At 36.1% G+C, this 25,939-nt stretch overlaps 1 protein-coding gene across 2 annotated transcripts; it reads right to left on the bottom strand.

Annotated features, from left to right (window-relative positions):
• Nucleotides 1-1,802: 1,802 nt before the first annotated feature.
• LOC107550873 (dihydropteridine reductase-like) lies at nucleotides 1,803-9,080 on the bottom strand. 2 transcript variants are annotated; one of them, XM_016232279.1, is made up of 7 exons: nucleotides 8,921-9,080; nucleotides 8,639-8,731; nucleotides 7,806-7,902; nucleotides 7,145-7,285; nucleotides 4,482-4,590; nucleotides 3,349-3,432; nucleotides 2,273-2,382 (listed from the first exon to the last, which is right to left on the bottom strand). In XM_016232279.1, exons 1-7 carry the CDS (start codon nucleotides 9,005-9,007, stop codon nucleotides 2,280-2,282), a joined length of 714 nt encoding a protein of 237 aa, XP_016087765.1. In that variant the 5' UTR covers nucleotides 9,008-9,080; the 3' UTR covers nucleotides 2,273-2,279. The 2 variants fall into 2 exon arrangements, with proteins under 2 accessions (XP_016087766.1, XP_016087765.1); XM_016232280.1 differs by lacking the exon at nucleotides 8,639-8,731 and having other exon boundaries at nucleotides 1,803-2,382.
• Nucleotides 9,081-25,939: the final 16,859 nt, after the last annotated feature.

The following is a 25,939-nucleotide window of genomic DNA, read 5'->3' as shown; positions in this document are numbered from 1 at the left end:
AAAGACTTATTTTACAGACTTGTATATAATTTTCTAAAAATAAAAATGCTAAATGTTTTCTTTTGAAAATGCAGTATAATAGCAAAATAAATGTTAGCTAGCTAAATAAATCATATTATAGGTGTGCACTTTAAAGTTTGAAAGCATGTCAAATAAACATTGCTTCACACCGCATTACAACCATTTTATAGCCCCTACATATGTTATTCATATGATTTTATAAATTTACCTTATTTATACATTTCTGCATAACATGTGTAAGTTAAAGAACAGATATTGCAGTACATTTTGAGTAAAAAACATTTCTATTTGTGGCGAAAGTCTAATAGTGTATTAATAAGAGAGAGAGAGAGAGAGAAAGAGAGAGAGAGAGAGTGTGTGTTCAAATGTGTTGATTGTTGTCCAGGTCAGCGCGGTTGCTTACTAGCGCCATCTAGAGTTGAAGTCGTGGCAAACACTGTACAGGAGGTGAACGTTCCCTTGTGATTATTGTACATTGTACATCAAACAATTCAGTTTACATTTGTGAGTAGGAAACAAATGACCTGTGCCTGCCAAAATGTGCATGCTAAACATTAGGAAGAAACAATGTTTGTCCTCTATCATTTACTCTGTCCTCTCTCTCTCTCTCTCTCTCTCTCTCTCTCACACACACACACACACACACACACCTTCCAATGTCCTCACACTCAAGTTACCACGGCTGAACTAACCACTTCCATCTGTAAGCTCTTCATTTATACAGTCACCACATTTGCCAGACAAAATGGCTTCCACATGGCAATCAGACAGAACAACAACAACTGCAGGGAGAGAAAGAGATTTAGCCAACAAAACCCAGCACTGCAGAGAGAAACCATCAGCCAGACAAAACAAAACAAGACAAGATACAAGACAAACCTTGTCCTCAGCACATCCTGACTGAATACAAACCACCAGCAACTATTTGTTCAAATAACCAGCAGAAAATAAATGAATAAGAGCTTTTTTTAAATATATATTACTGTGGGCTTAATTTTGCCTACTACACTATTTTATCTGGTAGAACTAATATCTCTTAAAGGAACAGCTGACCTCACAATATAATTATTTTATTATTTGAGCAACTTTGTTGTCTGGAAATCCATATGCTGTTAATTTTTGTTCATGGAACACAAAAGAGTTTGTTTTTCTTCAACTTCATCCAGTCCTTTTTTTTTTCTTTTTTTTTTAATCAAAATACAATTTCTGGTTGTGTTTTTCCATCAGTTGTAGAGAAGCTAGTAGGCTAATTGGCTAATGATATGTCAGCCAAGAAAACAAAAAACAGAACTATAAATTGTTAATTTGTCCATTTGCTTCCATTATATACGATATGCCTAATATAATTTAAAGGACAACATGAAAGATTGTCAAAAAGAACAATTGTTTTTGTGTTATATAAGTTTTCTGATGTCAAAGGACAGCTTTGCATAAACAAAACTTACATTTAAAGTCATGTCATTAAATTTAAGATATTATTTGCTCATTTTCCACCTCCTCTGCAGCTTGGAAATCTCAATTATGATTGTGTTTAGATTCACCTCGTGTGCCAATGTTATATCATCAATGCAAAAGCAACATTGATTTTCCTTTGCAATAAACATGATATGCCAGTTTCAAACAAAATAACAGCATATATACAGTAGGTTTGAACTGACATGGGTGTAAATGACAGAAATTCCATTTTTAGGTAATCTATTCCTGCAAATAATACATTTTAAGAATTAAAATATGAAAACATTTTCAAATAATGACATATACTGACAATCAATATTGTTTTCATTTGTCTTTATTATGCAAGTATGGTCCATACTCATACATCAGCAGCAACAACACACTGGGAAGAAAATACTTCGAAGATACAGCATCCATACATGAAATTTGAACCAGTAATCACACATGTTCACACTTACACAAACTAAGGCCACTTCTCTGAATAGAAGACTGTACGTTTCACATACGACAGCGGCACACTTTTTGTTGTCGAGAAGAAAGTCACAAACATACACTCATCATCTAGGCTTTATTCTCATGTATAGACTGATTCAACATTAAACATGTAAATTAATCCTTTGGCCAATTCAGAGATACTGTACTGTGTGTTTCCAATGAGACTGGATGATTGGAAATGCCACATATCTAATTTTCCATCTGCGTTCTGTATGACCTCTCTCTCCTCTGGTGCACAGTATATTGGTAAACATTGCTCTCCTCCACTCTTTATCTTTTTGTTTTTCGATTTTTTCTCTGTTCCACCTTTACTGGGCCGCCGAGGCCTCGGTTTTCCCCCCAGTAGTCACCAGCTGTATGAGGCTGCCTGAGGCTGGCCGGCCTGACCCAGTGGCCCAGCTGTAGAAGGTTCTGTAGAGACAGAAAGAGAGAGGGGGATTGAGAGACAGGTGTAAAACGATGGTGGCGGAGAGAGAGCTAGATAATGAGAACAGAGATGGGAGGAGGGAGACGGAGAGAGGAAAATAAGAACCGAATGACAAGCCTTGTCTACTCTGGAACATTTGGGAGACACTGTAGATGTTTTAGCCCATTGTAGCAACTGAAGTGAGAATACACATTAATTACCTTGAACACAAAGACTATTTATACTCCTCTATCACTCATGTGCTTCTCTAATCCAGCCGGGTTTGCTGCGGCTCCTCTGGGATTATGGCGTTGCATCAAATCCTCATCCTAATCTGTGGCTGGCCACATCTGAGCAAAGCACAGAGATGCGCTAAAAAAGTACAATCGCTCACAGTGCTAAACCTCAAAATAGGTGGAATCATTTTGTGAAATTTTTTGAGAGGCATTTGTGTTAATATCAATTCCGCTGAATATAAATGCATGCGCTTCTCTAAGAGGTCTGTTCTTGGGTTGATGCTTAACATTATTCACTTCAATTTGGATGTAATTCAATCATTCATGTTTGCTTCTAAGAGGCTTTTACAATTGCCTGTGGCTTTTTTGGCTAATATTACTGAATCAAATCAAATGTAACATTTGAGGATGGTTTTTAAGACCTGATTTATAACATTTCTATTATCTGAAAGTGAGATTTTCTGTTGAACGCAAATCTGGGATACGTGAAATAATACATAACAATGTATTTTGGATTAATGTGCATTTCATAATATTCAGATCATCCCCGAATAGCATCCTGCAGACATCAGGTCTCTTCTGAAAGAACATTACTGCCCTCTTCAGGTGAGAAATGTCAACTTTCTGATTTATCCAATTGTATTTCCTTTTAATAGGTCAAATCTGCGGTTTATGATATTATCAGCATGCATAATGAAATATGATGCTCAGTGGACATGAGAAACATGCACTCACTCTGCGATGTATTCCAGCGGTGTCCAGCTCCCAAAATCTGCATCAGGCATGAATTTCCTGTTCATTGGTGTATCCAAGGTAACCCTGGAGGATGATGTCATAATGTTGTTATCTCAGTGGAAGATGAGACTGTGGAACAGAGCCTGCGGCAATAGCTTAGACTAGCATGGCCTTTTGAAAAAACTCACACCCCACAGCAGTCAAATGTGTACCACGCAGGCCACGAACAGTACAAATGACTGCAGATGCACATATGTACAACACAGATTAATGAATACAAAAATACAGGCCTCAAAACTGACCCTATTTCCTTTCTTTATGCCCATTTCTGGTGTTATTGAGTGTTATTGAGAACATTTTGATACACATTATTTCCAAGGAAAAAATTTAATAAATTGCTCTGGATCTTACATTTTAAGCTTTTTTTCTGGTTAAATCTCCTGTTTCTTTGTGAAATGTGTCACGTTATGGAAGTGAATTGAGTTGCAAATGCCTTTTTGTGTTGACTTTCATGTACCAATAATGTTGGTTAATAATTACACTACTGTTCAAATGTTTGGGGTAGCATTTTTTTAAAAGAAATTCATACTTTTATTGCGCAATGATGCATTAAATTGATCAACAGTGACAGTAAAGACATTTATAATATTACAAAATATTTATTTTTCAAATAAACACTGTTTTGAACTTTCCTGAAAAAATGTATCAAGGTTTCTACAAAAATATTGAGTATTTTGAACTGTGAAAATAATGCGAAATGTTTCTTGAGCACCAAATCAGCATATTAGAATGATTTATGAAGGATCATGTGACCCTGAAGAATGGCGTAATGGCTGCTGAAATCTCAGCTTTGACATCACAGGAATAAATTACTTTTTAAAATATATTAAAATATATATATTTCACAATATTGTTTTTACTGTATTTTTGATTAAATAAATGAAGGCTTGGTGAGCATAAGATACTTTTTCAAACATATAAAAAAATTGTACTGACCCCAAACATTCAAACGCTAGTGTAACATTTGAGTTAAATGTACTCAATATTTTCACTTTTATTTTGGGAGAATGCATAACTAAAACAGACAGATTAGTGTATATAGACAGCTATGATAGATTGACAGATGCTCTTACGGAAGAATGGCCACAGCTACAGCTCCAGATGGAAGACCGCTGTTCTCGCCAGCCAGACTCTTGCAGAGCTGATGGACTGCAGCCTTGGCCATGCCGTACCCAACCATACCTGCATCCAGAGAGGAACATAAAGAAGTGAATGGAGCACAGAGCCCTCTTCACACATTGAGTGCTGCAGCTCTCGCTCCATAAAGCTGACTATGGGACACAATGCATGCACACACAGCACTTGAGAGCATGCCAACTACACAATTTGCCTAACAATGTCTCACAGGCAACAGCTGTTGCTTTGAGGTTTGGTCAATAATCATTTGGTTGGATGCCTCAAGCAGAGAATAAAATAGATTTTGCAATACAAAATAAGCTAATTGAATTTGATTCCTCCTACACAGACTATTTGTTTTCTCACCAGCTCTATATGTGAAGCTCTATATACAGAAATACCAGTGTATTTAAAGGGCTCACATCATGAGGAATTACATTTGATTTTCCAATGTACTTTGACACTTAAACTCAAACTTTATACAGGGCGCCTACACAGAAATCTTTGAAGAACAGCAAACAATTTTTTTTTAAATTGTAAGGCTCAGTGAGAGGGTGAAGAGAGGGTGTTTTTAAACGATTAGTAACTTATTTCCTCACTCTCTATACCAGTGGCATTTTAAGTTTTGATATAAAATAATTTATTTTATTTTACTTATCATTATGAATATTTTTGTAGCATTCTAGAGGGTGGATGCTGGATGGGGGAAAGAAAACTGTAAAATGAAGAGCGAAATACTCTTTACAAACACCTTTTGTATAATGGACATTTTTCTATTCTTTTTGCAATAAAATAACAACAATTTAAAATATTTATTATTTATTTATTTTTTCCAAAAAATGGTATCACATTATAAGCAAACCTCAGGGGTAAAAAATGAATGAATTAATGAATTAATGATATAATCCCTTTAAATACTAAAGAAAAAAAATTGTTTAACTTGTGTTATTGGGAATACTCTGGATATTTTAAAAGTAATGTTTGTTTAAAATGTGCTTGTCTTTCCAGCTCCCCCTCTCTAGATGTTTGTTGGCTTGGCATCTGGAATAAATAACCAGCATGTTTGATATAATAAGGGAGTAAATGCTACTTTTTTCAAGATCTTTTTTTTCAGCCTCAAACCCAAAACGCATGATAGCTGTTCCAAAAACACTCTTTAAAACTCACAGAGCCAATAAGAAAGAGGGGTGGAGAAGCTCCATATTTTTTTTCTTTTCAATATTCTTTAAAACATGAGAATCCAGTGTTTTTTGATCGTTTCAGCCATACTGCATGACCCCTCATAACTGAATGAACTTTGTGGGCCACAATTTTAATCACATGCTCCATGTCTCAGGATTTGGCTTAAACTCTCTTTGGTATGTCTGATTTCCAGACTGAACTTCAGCTTTGAGGTCAGACAAACCCAGCATACCAGGACTTTGCAACTATCTCGGCTTAGCGCATATTTGTGCTTTATTATAAATATTTATATAATATATATTTATTATATACTGTATAAGTTAAATGCATAATTAAAACTTAGAATATAACAAAAAAATTAATTCACCAAAAAAGGATTTAAAATGCAACATTACATATTCTGAGGGTTTGGGTGGGATTTATTCATTTATTTTTATTATTATTTTTAATTTCCCATTTTAATTTAGATTGAGTTTTACTACTAGGATGTTGTTTCTTTTCATTCTTCATTGTATGTAATTGTAGTTTTTGTATGTTTTTGCTTTGTAATTTTTTTTGACAAAATTCCAAATTAAAATATATAAACACGGAATGCAACATTACTTAGTTACTCAGTTAGCTACTTAACCATTACTACATCTGACATTACTATCATAACAGCTGTCTTACTTCACCGTCATCAGAGTACCAGTTTTCAGCTTGTGGTGTGACTAGCACATGATACTGATCATGTACGGTTGTAAGAGCTGACAGCCCTATCAGAAATGTTCACCAGAGCTTGCTCCTGTCTCTTTGAACAGGATACATCAAACACTCCAACTAGAGGTTCCCTTCATTTAATATCAAAGCAATGTTCCTCGCTGCAGGGCATTTCCTGTCTAAATCAGTTCTGTGTGGGTAAGGAATACAAACTCCTAAACACAGTCCACATGTGTTCCCGTCTCCAAAAAACCTGCTGACTCATTCCCCCTCCCTGGCCCCTCAGCCAATGAGAGCAGTCTGCTGATGCTGGAGGCGACCTGTGTTGTGTGCTTTATTGAGTTTTGTCACTAAAGACATAATGACATGAGTTGAACATTTCACATCTGGGGCTATGAAAAGATTTGGGAGGTGAGGCAATACATGAAACGAATCAAGTACAATGGAAGTGACAGCCAATTCAAAACTATATACACTTTCAATAGTAGTGGAAAAAGCCTTGTAGTTATAAATGAACACTATTACTGACTTTACCCACCTAAGGGAAAAACTCATGAAGACTGAAGTGTTTTCCTACATAATATTAGTTAGCCACTCTGGGGGTATAAATACACCTTCACACAATAAACATCAAATTTCGAAGAGTCCTCAGGTAAACCTGTGCTGAAAATACATTTACAGCATGTTTTCCAGTAGACAACACATCTCAGGAGTATAAGGATGGATGCTTCTACTGTACCTGGAGTGCCTTCTAGTGAGGCCTTTGCACCAGAGAGGGTCAGCAGGCCTCCTGCATTCAGATGGAGCGATGCAAGATGACTGGAAATGGTGGAGGTCCAAACACTCTGTTTCCACATCATATCAGAGTTCTTATACAAGTCTAAAATGAGTAAGACAGAGGAAAAGTTGATATTATTCCAGTAAAACCAACAATATTAACTAATTGAAATCTACTATAAAAAATATCCTAGGAGAAAAATGCCTCCCAAATACTGTATGTAGTAGACATGAAGGTCTCACTAAATGGATTATCAATGTATCTTTATTAGCTTCCCTTGAGTAAAGCGAAATGTCAAATAATTAGGCAATCAAAGAATTTGCACCCTCTTTCTGTCAAAATTGTACAAATCTATAAATTACATTTTACAAATTTTTGTTTTTTTTAGCTAAATTGATAATGCTTTCAGCTACCAATAAAAAGAGTGTTATACTCTCAGCTCTCTTTAACACATTTTACCATGTTCCACAGAAAATGCAACAAATAAATTAATATAAATAAATACAAAAAACTGTTTTGCTAAAAATAATTTAAATTTAAGTTATAAAAAAATAAAATAAAATAAAAATTACAAAAAGAAAGTCTGCAAGTTCTGTCTGGGTTGACAAATAGGTGCACAGACCTTTTGAGCTACTGTTTCCTCCGGCCCATCCTCCTGCCACACAAACAATGGCGTCGACCTTGTGTTCCCCCAGCAATGTGGCTACATCCGACGTCACCTGCATCAAATCACTTTATTGATGAGACAATACTCTACTAGGCTCTGTTTCAATAGTAATTAGTTCGTTTACTGAAAACAACAGTGCAAACTTAATAATGCAAAATAGACTCTACACATGACAAGGCCAATTTTGACCCTCAGTTCACACTTGTAATTTTGAAAGGGGATGATCAGAAACCCCTTGGGTTATGATCCAGAGTTAAATAATGAGGTGATAGAATGCTGCAGCGAGTTGTTTTGAAACTGGCCAAACCTTCCATCATAATCTGTCTCAGGAGATACCTCATGAAATATTTATGTGCTCAGTATAGTAACAGAAACATTCATGCCATGACCAAGGAATACAAAAGCAGAGCATCGACAGCAAGTGCGTTAACTGGAGTGATGAGGAAGGTTTATAATGACCCAGGGTTAACAATTTCAAGTGTGAAAGCGTAATAGTGTTACAAGAGCACAAAACGAGAGACACAATGCTCTGGCATAAGGAGGACAGCTCCAATGGGTGCCATATTACTGAGACTATTATTAACAGCATCTGAAGTCAATGGCAGACACAATAAGGCCAATAATGAGAAAAGACTGCTTGTCCAGAACACTGGGGATGTGACGGCAAGACAGGAAATTACTTTGGCAGTGTAAATGGAAAATAAATGGCAGCAAGACAGGCAATTTAATAAGCCCTATGTGCTGACAGACACACGGCGAGGTGATGTCAGGACTTTGGCTCCACCCACCTGAGCGGCTTGATCAGTGAACGACTCGCAGAGCTTCACCAGGACGTTTGCGTTCGCTTCTTCGTTCGCTACGATGTCAATGCTGGCAACCCACTTTAACATAAAAGAAACACGTTTTAGCTATGCTACTAGTTATAAATACCTGCTATTGAAATAAACATGCAAGTATAATAATGCGAAAACAAAGTCCAGTCGCATCAACAGGTGTCAGTTTCCGCACACGCGCCAACTCACAGTGACTCGGCTTCTATAAAATCATAATAAAGACGCGTTTCTACTCACCCAGCCTTTTGACTTAAAATAATGCACACATGCCGAGCCGAGAGCTCCTTTTCCTCCGTAAACAAGGACACGGTTCGCAGCTGCCATGGCTTTTCTCCGCTGTGAGACGCTTCAGCAAAGATGATGAGTATCATCTCAGCGCGCACACACACACAGAGAGAGAGAGAGAGAGAGAGAGAGAGAGAGAGAGAGAGGGAGGGAGAGGGTGGGATACACACTCGCTTGTGTAGCAGTTAATGATTGGTTCAATCCGGCATTCCACCCTAAACTCTACAGAAAATGAAAGCCATCTTGAGAGAAGATGAAGTTTAACGAGGCCTCAACAATTATAACGAAAAGTAAAGTTTAAAAAAAGCTTTTGCTGATTAACATCACCTCGCATTAGAAAAACCCAGCAGCCTACCTACTTGTCAAACTTTTGATTCGCGTGAATATTTTTCAGGATAGGCTAGGTTTTATTTATTTATTCATTTTTCCTAGATGGATACCTTTTTTTTGTTTCAGAGGTGTTCTACCGCTTGGCTCCGGTGAAGAGAGAGAGAGAGAGAGAGAGAGAGAGAGAGAGAGAGAGAGAGGGAGGGAGAGGGTGGGATACACACTCGCTTGTGTAGCAGTTAATGATTGGTTCAATCCGGCATTCCACCCTAAACTCTACAGAAAATGAAAGCCATCTTGAGAGAAGATGAAGTTTAACGAGGCCTCAACAATTATAACGAAAAGTAAAGTTTAAAAAAAGCTTTTGCTGATTAACATCACCTCGCATTAGAAAAACCCAGCAGCCTACCTACTTGTCAAACTTTTGATTCGCGTGAATATTTTTCAGGATAGGCTAGGTTTTATTTATTTATTCATTTTTCCTAGATGGATACCTTTTTTTTGTCTTAGCTTTTGAACACTTCACCAATATTTCCCAGAAGAACAAATTAACTTTCATCATCCTGACACCTGAAAAATAGCCTAGCTCTATTAATTTATAAAAAATAAAATAAAAAAAATTCCCTGTAGGACAATCAGTCCCGTCCCGGCATCCTATAAAAGCTTAATTTTTTTTTTTTTTTTTTTTTTTTACATTTTATAGGCTACACAATAGTTTAATTTTTCTAATTATTATAGACTGTATTTGAATCACTATAATTTATACAAACTGAAACCAATATTATTGCCCTTTAAGCATGTAGATAATAAAGTACAAAGTTCTCTCATCTCCTTTGCCAAGTCATGGTGATGTAACTTCAGCAAGCCTTTCTGTAGGCTACAAGAGCAAAATCACAATTGGGGAGAAAAGAAAAAAAAAGGTTTAACAGGTTAAAACTTTATTTTTTGCCCAATTACAGACTGGCCAAAGGTACAGGCTACTGTAAGTCACCCTGTTGCTACACAAGTTATTTCACACTTTTCTATCGCATTCAGTTAGTTCCAATTACTTTTATAATAAATAAAAGAGTAAAATGGATGGGGGTGTCAAAGTACCTGCAAAACAAAAAACAAGACATAGCAACCATAAGCTAAAGATGGTGATGAAGAAAAATATGTCCATAATGTTAGCAAGTCAGTGGTAGTAAGGAATGTAATTGTACCAGATTACTTGATACATTTGTAGTCTGTAGTTATTTTCTAATCCTATTCACATTCACACAAATCCAGTAATGTAAAGCTTCATGCACTTTGATTACTTGCATTTAATAGAAAGCTGATACTTTTTTCCTTGTTAAATCTGAATATATTTATTTTTACCACAAGAGAGCAGCATGCTCCCGTGAAGAACCAGAGATGGTGTGTGCTCCTGAGCAGGGGCGTCACAAGCGGGAGAAAGGTGAGACTGAGAATGGGTATCAAGAGATGATTTCTATTGATTTGTTGCATAGTAGTGCAGTTTGATCTAATATGCATACTACAAGCACTATACATTACGCATTGCAGCCTTAAGTTATGTCAAAGATCACAAGTCTGATTGTATATGCTTTTAAAGATAAATGTTATCTATGCATCTTCAAGAGAGAACATCAGCAGCATATTGCCACGGATGGCTTTTGGGTTTCATATTCAAACGCTGGGGTCTCAACAGGCAGCGGAGCAGAGTTATTAACCCCAAAGGGAAGCCTCTCTGTTTGAACCTATGCTCTCTCTACATTCAATATTCACCAAAGAGTTTCTTCAGGCTCTGCAGGTCCCCGGAGTGAGTGATGAATACATTAGGAAAATACATCATGTTTTTGAGAATGACAACAACAACAACAACAACAACAGTGGAAACACTGAATATCACTGCAACAGCTACAATGGTTCATGCTTTGAAAAAAAAATTACTTATTTTTGTGCAGTTTTTAATGATATCTGGAATACATGAAATGTAAATGAGATAAAGAAGAGTTATAATTAAATTGTCAGGATATAATTAAGAGCAATTCGAAACATACAGGATATCCACTTAAGCCTGCTATGAAGTAAAACATGGCTGAAAACAACTAGAAATAAGTTTATAAATGAAATTATTATTATTGCGTCTGGCCGCAATAGTGATTTCTATTGCAGCAGAAGATCATCTAAGCTCATGGCCAGAATTTTTATGAGTGAAATGTTATGAAGAAAAGCCATGGGATTGGATTTGCTTGTCTTTGTCATATCTGTGGCCGTCTTCATTTGTCTTATTGCATTAACGGGCTCATTGCTTGCCGTCATGGCTGATAATAAGATGTCATGGCTGACAGTCATGCCACTGTGGGCCTCACGATTATGAAATTTGATGAATTCAATCTAGCCAGGACACCCACTGAAAATCTAAATTTTTTTAATCAAAGGCTGTGTAGATTTTGACAAATATTCTACCCATCAAATCTTGTATGTAATGTTTTGTTTATATAACATATGCAGTGCATTCAGATAATATTCAGACCCTTTATCTTTTCAATGTTTCTGTTATGCAGCCATATGCTAAACATTTTTTTCCATATCAATCTAAAAGCTGCAACATAACAAAATGTGTAAAAATACTTAATACTAAATACTTTCTAAATGTACTGTAACTTCACTAGCATTACATTTATATACAGTGGGTATGGAAAGTATTCAGACCCCCTTAAATTTTTCACTGTTTTTCAGCTGCAGGGACAGGACGACTGGTTGCAATCGAGGGAAAGATGAATACAGGGTACAGGGATATTCAGGACGAAAACCTTCTTCAGAGTGCTCAGGACCTCAGACTGGGCCGAAGGTTTATCTTCCAACAAGACAATGACCCTAAGCACACAGCTAAAATAATGAAGGAGTGGCTTCACAACAACTCTGTGACTGTTCTTGAATGGCCCAGCCAGAGCCCTGACTTAAACCCAATTGAGCATCTCTGGAGAGACCTAAAAATGGCTGTCCACCAACGTTTACCATCCAACCTGACAGAACTGGAGAGGATCTGCAAGGAGGAATGGCAGAGGATCCCCTGAAAAACTTGTTGCATCTTTCCCAAAAAGACTCATGGCTGTATTAGATCAAAAGGGTGCTTCTACTAAATACTGAGCAAAGGGTCTGAATACTTAGGACCATGTGATATTTCAGTTTTTCTTTTTTAATAAATCTGCAAAAATGTCAACAATTCTGTGTTTTTCTGTCAATATGGGGTGCTGTGTGTACATTAATGAGGAAAAAAAAAATAACTTAAATGATTTTAGCAAATGGCTGCAATATAACAAAGAGTGAAAAATGTAAGGGGGTCTGAATACTTTCCGTACCCACTGTATATGAATCACAAATGGCTTCAGAATGTTAAGTGACCTTGAAAAGTGTAACAGTAAGTTTCTTTGAAGACATGAAAATACACACTCAAAAACTGTAAAAAACAAGCAAAGTAAAACTCAAAACTCAAAGCAAAAAAAAATCAAAGTCTCCATAGTACACATTGTTCTGTGCAGTTCTTATCTTTTGTATGTTCTTATCTTTTCTAAGTAGTGAGTGGGGTTGGAGGAGAGTTTGGCCCTGAGACTTTGTCTGCAGATTTACAGTACAGGGGTCTCTTCTGAAGTGCACTTGTAAAAATAACTTTAATGAGTGAAGTCAGAAAACAAATCACATCACGACCACAATCGCACTCCACCTCTCGATTCCTCTTGAACCTTTAATTGACACACCATGGCACTGGAGCAAAACAGACCTTAACAAGCAAAACATTTCTCCAGACTTTCATGTGGCGGGCATAATCGACAGCCTATCTGAGGAGCACTCCATAGTACACACAAGGTTGCAGGATTACAATGAACTCACTGACTTGAAGACCGGAATCTCTCACTGTGTGCACAATCTTAATGGGCCATGAAAGAAAAGAAGAGGGATACAATAAAAACAAGATATTTGTCCTCTGCTGCATCTTAAGAGAAATGCTGGCCTGTTGCACGCCTGCTGTCTTCTAAGTGTTAAAAGCACATAACCTCAAAGAACATCTGCTGCTCGAGTAAACAATGAAAAGATTATGAACTTTACACTTGATTCACTTTTGTGCATTTGAAATGTATCTAATGCAGTGAATCCGTGTATCATTCGATCATTCGGTTTTTTATTTAATATTGAAAGTAGAAAAATTTGAAAATGGCTCCTTTTTCGTTTTTTTCCCAAAAAATTCTGCCCAGGTATGAGTTGTTTCGAGCTATTCATTAGCCTGTTTGTTTGATGAAAAAAGACTAAATGTAGTTGCAATAAATGCGTTAAGAATCCATAACTGCAGCAGTGGAGGACTATTATTCTGCTGCGTGATACTGCAGAAGAACTGATGACGGCACGGTTTGATCTTCGGCTGACCAATCAGCAGAAAGGGGCATTTAATTCCCACTCACATGTAGAAATCGAATATTCAAGCTGTTTATTCATTTTCCACCGAAGAACGAAAAACGAAAATTTAAGCTGAATTCTCGTTTTTCGTGTTTTTGAAAAAAACTAAAAAACTAAAAAGGAGCCGTTTTCTCATTTTCAATATTAAATCAAAAAGCGAATGATCAAATGATACACGGATTGCAGTGGGTCCCATTTCTGGAATTGGAAACCGCTGGTCTACTGGAGTGATGATGATTAGCAATCTATAGAAGTTAATGGCCTCATAAAATCTAAAGTTGAGTTTTGTGGCTTTTAGTCCATCTCTATAAGCTTTGTGACAAAACTAAAACTATACTGGCATACTTCAATTCATGATTTTTAATTCATGATTTTCAACTTATGATTTTCTTAATGGTTCATACCACTGAAAGTGACAGAACATTATATCCTCCTATCTGAGATTGTCCTTGCTGAACACCTCCCTTTATCTCACGCAGACAGAGTGTTCATTAAATTCATAAGTGTCATGGAAGAGGTTGGTCAAACGAGGGCGGAGGTTAGATTGATTTAATGAGTCTGCTGGCCAACAGTGCAGTTACAGAGAGTCTGAACCTGAGCTGATTCATTTAGTGCCCACCGTCACTCATTTTAATGGGGAATTAAATTAGACTGACAGACAATAGGCATCACACTGGGAAAGCTGTTTTATGATAATTTTCTCCTTCTCACAGGATGCCAAATGCTGCAAGGGTAATAATAATATTAATAATAAAATAAAACAAAAAAGTTGTTCATATTTTTAAATATTCTAAATATACATAATATAAAGTGATATATAATTCACATTTAAATATATGCAAATTTATGACAATTTTCTCCTTGCCCAGGACAAAAAACTGACTCTGGACATTCCAAATGAACCGTATAATATAAATTGTTTTATAAACAGGAAATAATTTTGCATGGGACATTTTCTCCCTCTCACTGGGTGACAGTTAATGGGTGTGTAAATAAATAAACAGTTTGAATATTCGATTTCTACATGTGGGCGGGAATTAAACGCCCCTTTCTACTGATTGGTCAGCCGAAGATCAAACTGTGCCATCATCAGTTCTTCTGCAGTATCAGGCAGCAGAATAATAGTCCTCCACTGCTGCAGTTGTACGGATTAATAACCCATTTTATTGCAACTACATTTCATATTTTTCTCATCAAACAGACTAATGAATAGCTCGACACAACTCGTACAGGGGCAGAGTCTAGACCAGGGGTGTCCAAACTCGGTCCTGGAGGGCCGGTGTCCTGCAGAGTTTAGCTCCAACCCTAATTAAACACACCTGATAGGCATCACACTGGGAAAGCTGTTTTATGATAATTTTCTCCTTCTCACAGGATGCCAAATGCTGCAAGGGTAATAATAATATTAATAATAAAATAAAACAAAAAAGTTGTTCATATTTTTAAATATTCTAAATATACATAATATAAAGTGATATATAATTCACATTTAAATATATGCAAATTTATGACAATTTTCTCCTTGCCCAGGACAAAAAACTGACTCTGGACATTCCAAATGAACCGTATAATATAAATTGTTTTATAAACAGGAAATAATTTTGCATGGGACATTTTCTCCCTCTCACTGGGTGACAACTGCTGTAAGTGTATATATGTATATAAATGTAATGTATATTAATATGATCCGACCGAAGTTTAATACTTCCTACGCTAATTGTGAGCAACAGTAATGATGATTTTGCCCAAGCAGGTGATCATTGCTATAGCATGCAGCACTAACAAGAGGCAGCTGTGACATTTCTGTGAAACAGGCTAGCCTACGGCATCTCCACACAGGCCAGCGAGTTGAGCACAGTGCGAGATGAATCTGGGAGGCAATTATGGATGACATTCTCCGATGTTTGCTTGGTGCACACCTCTGAAGGTGGCTCTTCCCTGGAGAAAGGTTCGAAAGCTGCTCAAACGTACTCCATTGCTGCTTATGTATATTTGCTGTTGTGGATGCCACTGACCTTGATAATAAACTACTTAGTGTTCATTACTTTTCTACTGCCTATGGTGTCATTTCGGCTCAATTTCAGTTAGTAAACAAGATATGTGGAAAAATATCAACCATAATTACCCAACTTTCTCTTCATCAGACACATCTAGCGGTGCCAGTGCTCCTGCTCCACTGGAGCTGCACTGACCAGATCAAGGGCTTCAAACTCCAGCTTCTTCAGTTCTTTCATCCTGAAAAGACAGAAACATCTCTCTACTTCAGCTGACCTGAACTAAGTATAGAGCTTTGAGTGTCTGTGATGGACAGATGAAGGGACCTGCCTCGGTTCTCTCAAAGAATCTTTTAGGCTTGGATATTTTGCTGCAACACGAGCAGTAGTCATTTTTTTTTTGATCACACCTACGGATTTTGTGATGAACATTATGAGGAAAAAAAGGAAGAAAATTCTGTCATCATTAATGTTCCACTGAATACACACTAAAGATAATTTTTTTGACTTCATTAACATTGTATGGATTCTTCTTCTTAACAACAACAACAGACAATTTCCCTTTAAAGTTATTATAATTCCAGATGAAAGGTTAAATATTTTAAAGGTGCTGCAAACAATTTGTTTCAGAATTGCCTACCCCGCATGAATTGTCCCTTGTGCTTGATACATCAATATTGAAAGCACTGATACTGTACTTCAAGACCTATTCTCTAATTACACTTTCAGCTTTTCACTCCCTTCTCGGTGTCAATGCTAATAAGACATATATCCTATATCATTTAGCAGGAAACAGTGGAGCAAAATCCATTTTAAAGGATCTATCAAGGTCAAGAGGACAACAGAGATGTCTGGACTAAAAATTAAGTGCTTACTAAAAGTTTTACACCAATATCCACCACACACACAAACACACACACACACACACACACACACACACACACACACACACACACACACACACACACACACACACACACACACGCACACACACAAAATACAAGTTTTTGAGTTTTTTTTGTACTAATTTACAGCTAAAACAATAATATATTGGTAATGTGTTTGTGAAAGCAAATGTTGTATGTTACCAAACTAGCATCTGTTGGCAACACACATGACTGGTCTTCTGTTACTCTGAGTAGCTCAGCTCCAGCAAAACATTCAATCATTATTTAAAAGCTCTTTTTGAGCAATTTACTTGTTCCCAAGTGTTCCAAGCAGTTTATTTGTTCCTTCTGCAACCCTTGAAGCACATAATTATGCTCTTAGATTGTTTTAATAGGCCTCTTCCGAATTACTTCTCCATCCAAGAAGTTTCTGGCAGATCTGTCAGTTTATTTCATACCTTTCAACCAATAAAACTAATATAACATGAAAATGCTTCAATTTGAATGTAAATTTAACTGAGTTTAGTCTTTTTCTACCAACCTTTGTCTTTCCAGAGGACTCAGAGATCTAGTCTTTCATGGCTAGCTCGGTGGCTCTCACTGGACTTTGATGAGAATGATCTCTAAAGGCAGATCTATATAGCATGATGCCTTGTCCTTCCTCTAAGCATGGCACTTTGAAGCCCGAGTTGTGATGTTTTTCAAAAGGCCCATCTTACCGAGAGTATTTGGATGTCTTTAATTAATGGAGATCAATCAATCCCTCTGTTCTTTGCCTTCATCATTTCTGCCATTCTCCTTTGAATGCAGAAATGTGGGATATGAAATGAGTTGAAAGTCCTGTTTGGTTTTGTTCTATGCCAGGGTAACAATGCTCCTTTAAGTTTAGAAGTGAAAGGCTCATTTTCCTTTTCTTATTATGAGTACCTGTCGTAATTAATCACCTTGAATCCTTAACATGATTACAAGGACACATAAAATACTGTCACGTTTAACTTTTACTTCTAATCAACTTTTCTCAACTTGTCCTTTCAAAATAGAAGTATTCATTTAACATAGAAAGGCAGTATCTGGCTTTTAACGAAACTTTGTGTTAATAGTAATTCACTTACAATGAAAGTGTATCAAGCGAGAGACATTCTGGAGGATGTAAAAACAAAAAATGTGCAACTCATATTTCGTTAAAGCATTTATATTAAGCCCTTATTCTTTCATTAGTTTTTAAACACACTACTCTTTAACATTTATTCTAGTGCAATATATAACCCCATGTAGACTACATATGCATTACTGTCCACAATTTTTGTTTGTTTGTTTGTTTTTACAGACAAGTTGAAGATATTGTCTGTGGTAATGTCATAGATGCTGTCACATCATTTTATGCTGACTGGTCAGCCCTTTGTTGATTTCCAGTATTATGTTGATCGATCTATTTAACATACTGGTCTTTATAGGCCACACTGATTCATTATGCCAGAGCTAAAAGAAATCTGATTACAAGTGATTAACCACACAATTACAAAAAGCCATTCAATAATACACAAACTAGGCAAGGACTTATCTTTAGCACGCTGCTGGCATCACTGTGACAGTTCTGACACTAGAAACTAATGAATATTGAAAAAAAATAAAACATTCTGCTAAAATCATTCAGAAACCTCATTGTCATGCAGTGCATTGGCAAAATTGAAGCTCACTGGGAGATGCCAAATGAACATATTTACCATTGTAAAGATAAAAAAATAAAAAAATACACTGTTGAATAAGATAACTAGTATTAACTTTGTACATTATGAAAATATTTAGAATGATTATTTAAATGCATAGTATCATGGGGTTGACATTACTGTAATACTATTGATCATAGGTACAGCAATCAGTCAAAACTTGCTGCAAATATGCAAAAACTACAATAATAGCAGGTATCAAGGTGGATCATCTGATAGGCCAGAAGTGTGTCTGAAAAATTAAACTGGGAACGATCACTCTGAATAATGCCAGGTGCCCCCACAGGAACTGACATCTAGAAGTGACTTGTTTACCACACAACTTGTGCCATAACGGCCTCATAAAACATCCTCTCAAACCAACCTTGCTGTCATATTCATAGCCTTTAAGATCCCTGCTCTCTTTCCTAATACATTCTTGGCTCTCTGTTTAGTGCTGAGAGAGACAAAGAAGTGCTTATAAATGTTCGCTCCCCACATCTTATGTTGCTCGGTGTAACCTTGAGCACTGCAATGTAATTCCTTCCCCTACATGCCATTTTATTGATTTCTGTAAAGCCAGATTCTTCATATGCATCCCCCCTGTATCATTTACCTGGGCTTTTAAGGTCTCTCAGAGCTAAAATTGCATTTCTGAAAGAAATAGGTTCCATCCGCCCCTCCACATTCAGGATCAGCAATAGAACGTGGTGTGGTATAGAATTGCAGGGAGATCAGTGTGAGATGTGTCTGCTTATGAGGACACAGCTCAGCTCCATGCTCTGAGTACAATATGCTTTTATACGAATACATAAGGCCAGAGTTTTGCAAAAGATAGTTAGATAGATAGGTACGCAAGTGCGCTATTATCAACAATTGAGTGTTAACAACCACTCATAATCCGAAATACATTGCACATCTTTCCTTTTGTAAGATATGTCAAGGTTAAAATGTTAAGGTTGTAGTATTCTTCAGAAATCAATGAATGTTTCCAGTACAAGCTTTTTAGAACAATGCATTTGAAATTGCACTATACTAGCACCAAGCAACTAATTCAACGGTTCATGCAGAGACACTAAGGGCAGAAAAAGAAATGCTTGATCTCATTAGCATGTTGGGAGAAAGTGCACATTGTAAAGCACTTTCCAGATGCATTACCTACACAGGCTCGAGCGCAGTAATTATCACTGGTGTGACCTGAGGGTTTGGCCATTGTCTCTTGGCATTGCGGTTTTTATGAAATCAGACATATGCTTCCTGCAGGGCTGTTCAACACTAATTTACAGCATGTATTACCTTTATACGACAGGAGAATTAGGTAAAGACATCCATGAAAAGGTCTCTTGGAATAAAAAGTCTTTATAGAGGCACTCACTGTCAGTAATGTGCACTATTATACAGTACAAATACAATGTTCCATCTGCAGTATTGCATTTCATATAAAAAGGCACTTGTACTTTTCTCCCTATGTTTGGGGTTGTAAGGAATAAAATGTTAATGCCATATGTTTGATGTTCTGATGTTTACAAGACACATAGTGCACTTCTCCTGTCTCCACACTCATTGTGTACTTACTGACTTATTACACTATAAATAACACCTCCCTGATGTTCCTATTACAACAATGACTAACATGCCACATTTAAAAAGCATTTTGTACCACCATTTCTGACAGCATCTATGAAAACAACATAAAATATATTTGTGAAAAAACAAAAAACAAAACAAAACACATCCTTTGTAACTTTATTTCACATACATATTCACCTCGTTCTCAAAATTAAACATTTTGTGTTTGTTGTTAATTAACTTGTCTTTAAATTTAGCCGATAGTTTGTCATGTAAATTCTTAAATAAATAATTTTTAACATATAACATTTACTAATTTAAACAACATAAAAGAGGAATTTTGTGGACATAGCTCAAACAAATCCTATTTATATGAGACTAAGTAACACACCGGCGAAGCACTGACAAAATAAAGAAAGAAAATCCTTATTCAAGGAAATTTTCATCAATAATTTCACTGACAAGATCAACACTGCTCTCATTATTAGTTATGACAAGCGCTGAGAAGACATCGTGAACATTACAACTTCAAATAACAAACTCTTAGCAAGCTCTAGTTCTGTGATTAGAGACAGAGGGATAAATGCTCTTCACACCACCATCTGTTCACTAAATCTTTTCTCCCTTGCCACTCTTCTGCCTGGCTGTTCCCCACCGTCTAAATAGAACTCGGCTTGGGATGATTGCCACTGGTCAGTGCTACTTCTGGTGTTTGACTCTAGCCAAGGTCCTTCTCAGCTGCCCAAACCTCAGTGTGGTTTTGTGCTAATTGCGTTAAATGGTGTCCGATGTTTCATATTAAGATGATAATGCCTTTCCTTCAATTTCTTGCTATAGACACCATACACTGTTAATAATAAAGGTCCCAAAAGTGGGGGTTGCAGCAATTCCTTAGAAGATCCACTTTTGGTTCCCCAAAGAACCGAATGGTTCTTAAAAGAACTTAGTGTGGAAGAACATTTTAATATTCTAAAGAACCTTTTCCCTTTTGTGGAATGGACAGGTTCCATGGATGTTAAAGGTTTTTCATAGAACCATATAGATGCCAATAAAGAACCTTTATTTTTAAGAGTTTATAGGAACTTTAAAAGTGTTGCTGTATGGATGAGCTGCATAAATATTCTTCAGAACTTCTTCAAAATACAATATTTTGTTGTTGTTCTACTAAGAGTAAAGAGTTTTGTCCTTTTTTGTGATTGTTATTAGTTAGTTTAGTTATATTTTATTAATTAGTCCAAATATTTCTATAGCTTTATTTTGGTTTTAGTTTTAGCAATTTTAGTACTTCAACATAAACTAAGTTTTAATTCAGCTAAATTTTAATGAACAAAAACAACTTTTAATAGTTTTAGCTCAAGTTAACAATAACAACATTAGGGACCCACTTTATATTAAGTGGCCTTAACAACTATGTACTTACATTTAAATGAATAATTTGGTACAATGCACTTATTGTGTACATACATGTTTTTACATTGTACTTATATTTTAAAAATACCTGCATGTAATTACATCTGTAATTAATTTCTGTAATTACATTTATAATTACACAGTTGACCCATCGCTTACACCTTAACCCACCCTTAAACCCATACCAACAAACCTGTCCCTTACCTTACCCGTATCAAGTCAAGTCAAGTCTGCTTTATTGTCAATTCTTCCACATGTACAGCACATACACACAGAGAATTGAAATTGCGTTACTCTCACACCCTTGGTGCATACAGATAACACTACAGTAGAACATAAATACAGATAGATACAGATTAAATACAAAATACAAAATACAACTATACAAATATACAAATAAGGTAAAATGTAAAAAAATATATAAAGCACAAGGCATATGGCAGATAGAGTGCAAACCAGTAAAGTAAACAACAGTGCAGATATAATGATTGTAGTGCAAAAAAATTATTTGTAGTGCAAAAGAGCTTATGCAGACTGATTAAAGTGACAGTGTGTGTGTGTATTTGGGAGGGGGGAGTGGGAGAGTCCGTCAGTATCCCACCTCAATAGCAGCAAAAGTGTTTTGCATTACAATATGAACACAATAAGTACATTGTACTTAATTTTTGATACATAGTAGTTAAGGCCACTTAATATAAAGTGGGGCCAACATTACTGCCATCAAGGCAAGATAACATATTACTGCCCACTTACATCTATTATTATTCTGTACTCTTTGCCCATTCTGAAGAATTTAAGAGTCACGGTGCTAACAGATTTTCAAAGAGCTTTAGAGCTAACAGTGGTCAGTACACATACAAATCTTACAGGAACAATGACACAAGCAGTCTGTTTAATTTCTAAATGTAAAAAGTCATGTAAAACCTAAATATGATTTTGTGCAAAATCTTGAAGCATTTCTTCAGAAAAAAAAAATTATTTATAGAACATGGTCACCTTTTGTCAACACTTGTACTGCCGTCATCATTGGTGATAACTCTGACCAGCTGAGTCCAGAGCAGATACAACATTATGTCACAAGTGCATTCAGATGAGGTCGCTGTTATCTACAGAGGCGTGATGCGGGCTAAAAGTGAAAGGAGAGCGGAAGAGAACAGAGAGAAGGATGAACAGCCCTCTGAGCTTTCAGTCCCGCTGTGAGTAAGAAGCTGTTTCAGGAATTGAAGTCCAGATTTTGTTTTTTAGAGACTCTCTTCACCTGGATAACTGCAGTGATTCGCTGCGGCACTCACAGAGGCCGTAGATGGTCACGCCTGAAAACACTTCATTCTGATCTTGCCTGTGGAATAGTGTAACCTGCTGAGAGCTTTAAACCTGATATCAACCCACCCACACTTACTAGGGTGATCTTTGGATGGTAGTTGCTTTGTTTGTTGATATTTAGCGGGTAAATGAGGCCTGTCTCTCTTGTAGAATATACCCCCAAAAACTAAATAGGCTCCATTTCTCTTTCCTTTCATCTCCCATCTGCTTTCCTCAGCAGGCTGTTTGTACCTGCTGCGACATCCTTTATTAAGCTTTATAGCAACTGCCTTTCGAAGAGGGCAGGCGTTGCATGATCAAAACTATATTTTGCTGCCTGGCTGTGACTGCAACTGTCTATTCTCATTTTCTGAGCAGCTCAGTTTGTCAAACACCACTATCCACTATCTGAGCCAGAAACAAAGAAGGGGGGTGCGACAAATAGATAAAAGGAGAGGGTAAGAGAGTTCGGGCATATCCATGGCCACCTGTTCTCTCATTCTCCAAGTCATTAAAATTACATCATGTAAATGAGTGCATTCCAACAGCATCAATGAGCCGCTGTTAGATTAATTTTACTGTGACTGATCCTTGTTTATAATAATGTTAAAACCTAATAGCTAACACCTACATAAGCATGATTCACTCTCACATGAATTGCCACAGATGAGGGGAACGCTTTGGGGAACAACTGACCTGTCATCTGATCAATGAAGTTTATTGGTATGATATATAGCAGGTTCTTGGAGCTTTTGGCGTCAAGTTTTATGAGGTTTACCTTAGCCACAAGGTCCTAGTTCTTTTTCAATGAGAGTATGACTGCTAGCTGCTAGCGCAATATTTTTATTTTATTTATACATTTTTCGTATTTGCCACATCATTAACAATCAGGTGATTTTATTCGCACTCATTTAAATGACATTTAGTTTTGATATGGTCAAAAGAACAACATGGAGGTAGCATAACGTAACACAACACTCAATACCTCACTCTACATTTAGTAATTTAGCAGATGCTTTTATCAAAAGCGACTTACAAATGAGGACAATAGAAGCAATCAAAACCAACAAAAAAGCAATAATATGACAAATTTGTACAAATAAGTGCTATGACAAGTTTCGGTTAGTCTAAGGCAGTAAACGTTGCAAGTTTTTTTTTTTTTTTTATAAATAAAAGGAAAACAAGTAGAATAGAAAAAGAGTATAGAATGCTAGTGTTAGAGGGTCAATTTTTTTTTTTACTAAATAAAAAGAAAACAAGTAGAAAGACTATAAAAAGAATAGAGAACGCTAGTGTTAGAGGGTCATTTTTTTATAATAAATAAAAAGAAAAAAAGGAGTTAGAATAGAAATTCATTGTGACAAGTTTCGGTTAGTCTAAGGCAGTAAACGTTGCAAGTTTTTTTTTTTTTTTTATAAATAAAAGGAAAACAAGTAGAATAGAAAAAGAGTATAGAATGCTAGTGTTAGAGGGTCAATTTTTTTTTTACTAAATAAAAAGAAAACAAGTAGAAAGACTATAAAAAGAATAGAGAACGCTAGTGTTAGAGGGTCATTTTTTTATAATAAATAAAAAGAAAACAAGTAGAAAGACTATAAAAAGAATAGAGAACGCTAGTGTTAGAGGGTCATTTTTTTATAATAAATAAAAAGAAAAAAAGGAGTTAGAATAGAAATAGAATAGAGAATGCAAGTGTTAGGGGGTCAAGTGTTTTCTTAAAATTATAGGTTTTAAAAGAGTTTTAGAGTTTTAAAAGAGTTTTAAAAAGGTTTTAAAAACCCTTCACCACTGAAGGGTTCCTAAAGATACTTTCAATGGAGTTTTCCTTTTTTTATGTAACAGTTTTTTCTTAGTGTGAAGAATATTTTAATAAACCATAGAGTTGATAGTCAATATGCCTTGTGCATTATATTCAGATTGAAGATTTCAGTGTTTCAGTGTATAATGTCTTACATTATGTTTCACACAAAGCTATTGTATTTCTTCAGAAGACTTGAAAAATAGTGCACAAGATCATTTTTATGATATTTATATAGTGCTTCTGTCATTGCGGAGCATGACAGCCCCAGTCCTCATTAACTTCCACTTTGAAAAGTATGTCCGGGAGAATATTTTGTCAAAAATTCATATTTTGTTTTCCACAGATCGAATAAAACTCTTACAGGTTTGGATTGACATGAGGATGAATAATTAATACTTTAATTTTTTGGGTGCATCGTTCTGTTAAAACATGTTATGTCATTCTTAAATTCCACCCAAAAATGAAAACTCACCCTCATGTCATTTCCATTTTGTGAAACACAAAAGATATTTTGAAGAATTCTGGTGACTAAATAGTTTCAGTTCCCTTTGACTTCCATTGTATAGACAAAAATAAATGTAAGTCAATAGGAACCAAAACTGTTTGATTATCAGTATACTTCAAAATATCTTCTTTTGTGAGCAGCAGAAGAATAAAAATTCATACAGGGTTGGAACAACTTCAGGGTAAGTAAATGATGACTAATGGTGAACTATTCTTTTAACATTACCAAACCCAGCAAGATGAGAATACTGGACAGCTGGAAGAGACAGGAAGGAGACGGACATGACAAGAAGGAAATGCAGCTTCTCCCTTTCTGGCATCGGTTTTCTGCTCTGCCACATTCAATTCCAGAAGGGAATTAACCAGTCGATGAGAAGCCATTACTGCTAACTCTGTGGAAATGCAACTTGCATTAAATTGTCTCCTTCACCATTTATTTGAAATCTTATCTTTCCTCTCACCTTAGTGAATCAAACTGCAGTTATATCAGTGGATGCTGTTTATGTAGGATGCATAGCTGAAGGTTACAGAAAGAAAGGAGAGAACACTAAGACAGGTGTCAAGGGCAAGGACAACAGGTCATGGTAGTGCAAATGAAATCTGCCTCAATCATTTTGTAATTATCTTGCATGAAATACCCATTACAGCTGTCTTTATATCACAGTCCAACAAATAAAATTGTTCTTGTAGGTATGCACACCCCTTGGAGGATATGTAAGATGATTAGGATTTTAATAAATATTAACACACATATGTGTGTGTGTGTGTGTGTGTATATATATACAGTATATATAAATGTGTGTGTGTTTATGATTTGTTTGTATTATAATTTTGTATTAAAATATGTCAAAAATGTTAAATGTTATGCCCCGTAAAAAGGGCAATATTTAAGATCCCTTTTGATTCTACAAGGACAAAAAATATGCTACCTGGGCAAAGGTATGTCTGTCTATAACACACACACACACACACACACACACACACACACGCACACACATATTCTCAAAGATACCCAGTTTACGCAAAGCATCTTG

Source organism: Sinocyclocheilus grahami, unplaced genomic scaffold, assembly GCF_001515645.1.
Source record: "Sinocyclocheilus grahami isolate Dianchi unplaced genomic scaffold, SAMN03320097.WGS_v1.1 scaffold409.1, whole genome shotgun sequence".
NCBI lineage: Eukaryota > Metazoa > Chordata > Actinopteri > Cypriniformes > Cyprinidae > Sinocyclocheilus > Sinocyclocheilus grahami.
The sequence above is the reverse complement of the archived record's forward strand: the minus strand, read 5'-3'. Positions and strand labels throughout refer to the sequence as shown.

Bases quoted from the DNA above. Each gene is read 5' to 3' on its own strand.
- LOC107550873 (XM_016232279.1), bottom strand. From the start codon at position 9,007: ATGGCAGCTGCGAACCGTGTCCTTGTTTACGGAGGAAAAGGAGCTCTC. The intron at 7,903-8,638 runs GTGGGTGGAGCC...GATTTGATGCAG, and splicing joins TCACTGATCAAGCCGCTCAG to GTGACGTCGGATGTAGCCAC. The intron at 3,433-4,481 runs GTAAGAGCATCT...ATCATCCTCCAG, and splicing joins GTAGCTGTGGCCATTCTTCC to GGTTACCTTGGATACACCAA.